This window comes from Notolabrus celidotus, chromosome 17 (genome assembly GCF_009762535.1).
Source record: "Notolabrus celidotus isolate fNotCel1 chromosome 17, fNotCel1.pri, whole genome shotgun sequence".
Lineage (NCBI taxonomy): Eukaryota > Metazoa > Chordata > Actinopteri > Labriformes > Labridae > Notolabrus > Notolabrus celidotus.
The window spans coordinates 1,729,756-1,736,071 of record NC_048288.1 but is presented as its reverse complement, the minus strand read 5'-3'; the positions used below and the strand labels follow the sequence as shown (position 1 = coordinate 1,736,071).

At 40.1% G+C, this 6,316-nt stretch overlaps 1 protein-coding gene across 1 annotated transcript; it reads left to right on the top strand.

Annotated features, from left to right (window-relative positions):
• Positions 1–1,475: 1,475 nt before the first annotated feature.
• On the top strand, positions 1,476–3,574 carry LOC117829315. Its single transcript, XM_034706942.1, has 4 exons — positions 1,476–1,851; positions 2,648–2,801; positions 2,900–3,038; positions 3,164–3,574. Exons 1-4 carry the CDS (start codon positions 1,476–1,478, stop codon positions 3,284–3,286), a joined length of 792 nt encoding a protein of 263 aa, XP_034562833.1. The 3' UTR covers positions 3,287–3,574.
• Positions 3,575–6,316: the final 2,742 nt, after the last annotated feature.

The window sequence follows — 6,316 nt, the reverse complement described above, 5'->3', positions numbered from 1 at the left end:
AATATGTGTTCTTTGTAATGTTGTCTGTTATTTAAATATGTGTTCTTTGTACTGTTATCTGTTATTTAAATATGTGTTCTTTGTTCTGTTGTCTGTTATTTAAATATGTGTTCTTTGTACTGTTGTCTGTTATTTAAATATGGGTTCTGTCTCTTCCCTGTACACTAAAGGAAAAGACTTTTCTGAGCAGCAGTCTCTTGGAGAACTGTCAGGAAAGAGAGATGGAGGTCCCGATCTAAAGGTTTTCTAGAAGTTCGTCATTCCCCTTCATGCCAAATCAAGATAAGGTTGAGAAAAAGCTTATCCAAAGAATGATGTTCAAAAGGCTGCACTTTAAAGATCAGGGCTCCAGAGTGCGACCCAAATTTTTAAGAGTGTGGCTAAAAAATATTCTAGGTCGCACTGGTGCACCTGACACTGCCCGGTTGAAAACATAGATTTCTTTTGCAAGCCATCATCTCTCTGCTCTCCTGTGACCGAACTCGCATTCATGATAGATCGTGGTCTAAACCAGTAAAAGACAGAGCTCGGGCCGGTCTTTGTCTCTGATTGGCTGTGGTCCCGTTCACTGCTCCAAGTTGTGTGTGTTTTAAAATTGCGAGAGACCTGAGTGCCAAAGCAGTCTTACTGAAACGGAAGAAGAAGGCGGTGAAACTAGGGCAAATGAAGAGAGGTTGAAATATTGAAAGTTTTTTCATTAAGAAAACAGACCCTACTGTTACAACCAGCCCTGCTCCTGTCATTCTATCCATCCCTACTCCTGAGATTCCATCCAGCCAAGACACGGAGCCCTCGGTCTCTGGTAAAATACCAAGCCCCGGTCCTTCGGCGATAACATCAGACTTGGAACCAGAGGAGACAACCGAGTCTGAGCTAGAGCCTTGTTTCTGATATAGGAATATATATATATATATATACAGCTCTGGAAAAAATTAAGAGACCACTGCACATTTTTCTGAAATCAGCATCTCTACATGTATGACAGCCATTCCATTCCAGTGTATGTTGAATTCCAACACAAGCACACCTCATTCTACTTAATGAGGTACTGATTAGGTGATCACCTGAAACAAATCTTAATTAACGAGGAAAAGTATAAAAACCACTGCTGAGGTCATCACTATTCTCTTGCAATAGGACCAGCTGGATGGCAAAAACAGTGCTAGTAGTACCTCTAAAGTAATTGGAATAAAAAAATAACTATTTACCATGCCAAAAGAGTTGAAAAGAAAAGTTTTGACTGAGGAAAAGAAGGGTTCAATTCTGGCTTTACTGGCAGAGGGATACAGTGAGCGTCAGGTTGCTTCCATCCTTAAAATTTCTAAGACGGCTGTTCATAAGAACAAGGTCAAGCAGCAGACATTGGGGACAACAAAGCTACAGACCGGCAGAGGGATTGGACCATAGAGGACTGGAGTAAGGTCATCTTCTCTGTTGAGTCCAATTTTCAGCTTTGCCCAACACCTGGTCTTCTAATGGTTAGACGGAGACCTGGAGAGGCCTACAAGCCACAGTGTTTCGCACCCACTGTGAAATTTGGTGGAGGATCGGTGATGATCTGGGGGTGCTTCAGCAAGGCTGGAATCGGGCAGATGCGTCTTTGCCAAGGACGTCTGAATCAAGCCACGTACGAGGTTATCCTGGAAGAAAACTGGCTTCCTTCTGCTCTGACAATGTTCCCCAACTCTGAGGATTGGTTTTTCCAGCAGGACAATGCTCCATGCCACACAGCTAGGTCAATCAAGGTGTGGATGAAGGACCACCAGATCAAGACCCTGTCATGGCCGGCCCAATCTCCAGACCTGAACCCCATTGAAAACCTCTGGAATGTGATCAAGAGGAAGATGGATGGTCATAAACCATCAAACAAAGCTGAGCTGCTTGAATTTTTTGCGCCAGGAGTGGCATAAAGTCACCCAACAGCAATGTGAAAGACTGGTGGAGAGCATGCCAAGACGCATGAAAGCTGTGATTAAAAATCAGGGTTATTCCACCAAATATTGATTTCTGAACTCTTCCTTAGTTAAAACATTAGTATTGTGTTGTTTCAAAATGAATATGAACTTGTTTTCTTTGCATTATTTGACGTCTGAAAACACTGCATCTTTTTTGTTTTTTTGACCATCTGTCATTTTCTGCAAAGAAATGCTCTAAATGACAATATTTTTATTTAGAATTTGGGAGAAATGTTGTCAGTAGTTTATAGAATAAAACAAAAATGTTCATTTGACACATACCTATAAATAGTAAAATCAGGGCAACTGTTCATTTTGCAGTGGTCTCTTAATTTTTTCCAGAGCTGTTTATATATATATATATATATATATATATATATATATATATATATATATATATATATATATATATATATATATATATATATATATATCTAACTCACAATTTTTGTTTATGCTTTATGTCCCACACAGACAGTTACACTCAAAGGGGAAGTCTCTAAGCTGACAGAGGATGGTGCTATCACTAAACTACAAAAAGCAATTGAGGCAACAAGCAAATCTACAGTCCAACACTTGAAAGCATGATTCTGTAGCCTCCTAGGCAAGTGTACTCCTCTGTCTTATGAACATATTGATAGATAAGAAATGATGTTAATCATTTCATTAAGATGTCTTTATCCTTCCAATAGGAGAGGGTGCTACTGAATCTGCCACAACCAAGGCTGTCAAATGCTTCAACATCTTCAACCATGATAGCTGGCCAGAAGACCAAGAGGACTTAGTGGACCATGGTGCTGATGACCTAGCATTCCTCTTGGATCACTTCTCCCCTGTCCTCACAAGGTAGCAAAGTGGACCAATACACAATAGTATGTAGTAGTGCTGGTAGCAATCATGTTCATTTAAACACTGCTTGGCTGTGTATTCTATGTCAATTTCAGAAATGGTGTTAACACTGAGTTTGCAAAAGAAGAGTTTGTGGGCCTGAAGCTGTTAATCGCCAGGATGTTCAAGGACAAGACCTACCTCAGCCTTTGGGAGCTGATGTTAACCAGAGAGCCATGCTGTTCAGAGTACAAGGTTTTACTCTTTTTCTATTGACATTTTGATATCAATATCAATGTCAACCTTGACATCAAAAACAACTTTGTCGGCTTGTACATCCCAATGAGAATGTGTTTGAATGTGTTTTGTATATTTTTCAGAACATAATGCACCTTGTCCACATTCTGCTGGTCCTCCCCGTGTCATCTGTCGTTTATGAGAGAGGAAGAGAATCAAATCAGATGCTAGAGCATCCCTTCACACAGACACAGTGGAAGATCTGATAAGAATCAGTGTGGAGGGGCCCAGTTTGGAAGATTTTGATGCTAGGGAGAGTGTGGCAAGCTGGTTTAGCCAAGGCCAAAGGGCAAGAAGGCCAAATTACAGGTGTTGGCCATCTGAGGGGCATGTGACAGCAAGCGGAGACCTGCTATAAGACTTTGAGACATGATGTTAGGTCTCAGTTCAGTGAAGCAATTTAAAAACAAGCACTTTTTATTTTGAAATGTTTTATTTTACTCAAAAGGTTTAAGTTTGAAATGTTCAATTTCAGTTCAGTGAAGCACTTTAAACACAAGCACTTTTTATTTAGAATTTTTTTATTTTACTTGACATGTTTAAGTTTGAAATGTTAAATTTCAGCTCAGTGAAGCACTTTAAACATTTTATTTTTATTTCTCTACATAATTGTGCATCAAATAAAGAGCATTCCTTGACACCTTACTTTTGTTTAAAAATCATTCTCATTATATGAAAGTTATGGAGAGCGATAAAAAGGTGACTTTATGGTGTTAAAGGCGACGGAATAAAACATTTGGGTGCACCCAAATTTTGTGCTGGTGCACCTAAAAAAAAGTTAGGCGCACCAGTGCAACCAATGCAAAAAGTGAGTTTGGATCCCTGAAGATGATAGAAAATCTATTATGTTTTTGTAGGTGAATAAAGTGTGGAGAAATAGGAAAGTTTTTTATTGTGAGGATACCACTTTTAAGATTTAGTGTGAAGTGATGTGAGAGTGAAAAGATGTTAGACATGGAATATATCTTTTAAACAAAAATACAAATCACACAAAACACTTGAGTTAAATCAACATTTAAAGATCTAATTCATCCCTGATGCAGTAATGAATTGAGCATATAACAGACTCTAAGGTTTGTCTTCATACAGACTGTTAAAGTGTCCTTCTCATGTTGTAGATAAAGTCTGAACTGTTGTATCCATTGAACAGTGATTGGTGCCCCCTGGTGTCCAGTCTTATGAACTGAAGTTGTGTCTGAAGCTCAGTCATGGTGTCTCTGTGTCAGACTTTTTTAAAGGCAAGTGAACTCCAGACCAAAGAGCCGAGCCACATCAAGAGTTCTTCCCACACTGCTCTGTGTTGCTTCCTTTTGACCTCTCTCCTCCTCTAACCTAACATGCCTGTCATCCCTTTATTCACCACTAACAGGCAGAGAGCTTTAACACTTTAAAATGAGCAGCCTTTTTATTTCACTTTGCTATGATCTCACAGGTTTATCTCTTAGGTTAAAATCAAGCGGCAACCTTCAGTCTCAAACGATGAAGCCAATGCGGAAGTGCTATAAACTGCAATACATGGAGAATCCTCTTGAGGCTGGCTGCAGAAACACAGGAAACCACATAGACATGAATGGGAAAAAGACAATCTTTGCAGCATTAATAAACATGTTTACAGCCTGGTTCAAAAAACAGCTTGGCTCTACGAAGCTAATCTCTCTATCGGCACACACTGTACGGGGGGTGAATTTTTTTCTAACATGAATTTAGAAGATATTAAGATTACGAGTTTTTGCCCAAATAAGGACACGACTGACTGGACTCCCGGTCGGGAACACATAGCTGTTGGCTAGGAGGCTCAAACTCTGCCCCTTTACGTCACATCTTCATTGAGGATTTTTACCCTCCGGTGTGCGTTAGTGACAAAGACACAACCTGGGGACGTCTGTTTAATATTTGATGATTTACGTTGTTGCCGCCATTACCGTAAAAAGCTACAGCTTGATTTACTCCAGTTTGATGATGATTTATGGAATAATGTATGAAATGTAATAAAATGATGATTGACAGATTTGTAAATAAATGTCCTTATATACCTGCTGGATCTATTTTGATACACACATTTTCAACACTGTTTGACTACAAATGAACTCATGTAATATTAATTAGTTTTACATCGATCCAGTAAGTATTCCTCTTGAAGTTTCAGGAACAATTTGAAAGTTTTTTTCATCCAAATTTTTTCAAACTGCAGAGCACTACAAGCCAAAAGCAGAGTTTTTGGCCCAGGAGAATCTGTGCTGGCTAGGAATTACTGCAGTGAACCTAAGTGGATCCCAGCCACTATTATTGCTAAGACTGGACCAGTATCCTATACCGCCCAGACTGCTGATAGTGTCTGGAGGAGGCATGTTGATCAGCTTCTCAAGACTGCACCAACGCCTGCAGAGTTGCCTCTCAGAGAGTTTTCAGATGTCGCAGTCAAGACACCAGACCAAGGACCAACACAAGTGCCGGACTTGACCGGATTAGAGACAAATGTTTCTGTTGCTGATGCGACTGTGATGGAGACTAAGACACCTTCTTTTTCACCACCGCCAACAGCAAGTTCACAATTAAAGAACCATGAACTTGTTTCTGCAGAGCGCCGGTATCCTGTAAGAGAGCGGCGTCCTCCTGCACGTTTGAGTTTTTAGTTCAGTGACTAACCCGGAATAAGGGCAGAATAATCCCTTGGGTATGGTCTAAGGAAGAGGTAGTCTACCCTCGACCCTAAGTTTGTGTTCAAGAAAGGAAACAAAAGAGTTAAATAAGTTAATCAGAATACAAGTGCACTTATCAAAACAAAGTATTTGTTTAAAATGTTCTGAGACACATTAATGTGTGTGTTTGTAGCTGGAATGTTGGAATAATCTTTTTGTGTTTATTTCATAGTACATCAGTTGTAAGAAGGGAGGAGATGTTGTGTATTATGGCCAACCGGGGCTTCCATACATCATTGACACCGCATGGGATTGTGGGGCGTGCCTTCTGTTGATGTTAGATACCCTGCCAACGTGACATGCTCCTGTGTAGTTCGGCTAATAAACGATGCTAACATAAAGTCGATGTACAAACCTTAATTGTTACAGAAGTAACCTAACGGTTAAGGACATAACAAAACCATTCACTGACGCAGAGGTTTTCAAAGAAGTGATGGTGGCAGTGTTGGAGGAGCTGGCTACTGATAAATCAATGGATGGTGTGATTGCCTCTGTGAAACAGGCGCCTCTCTCTGCGAGGTCAGCTACCCGGCACAT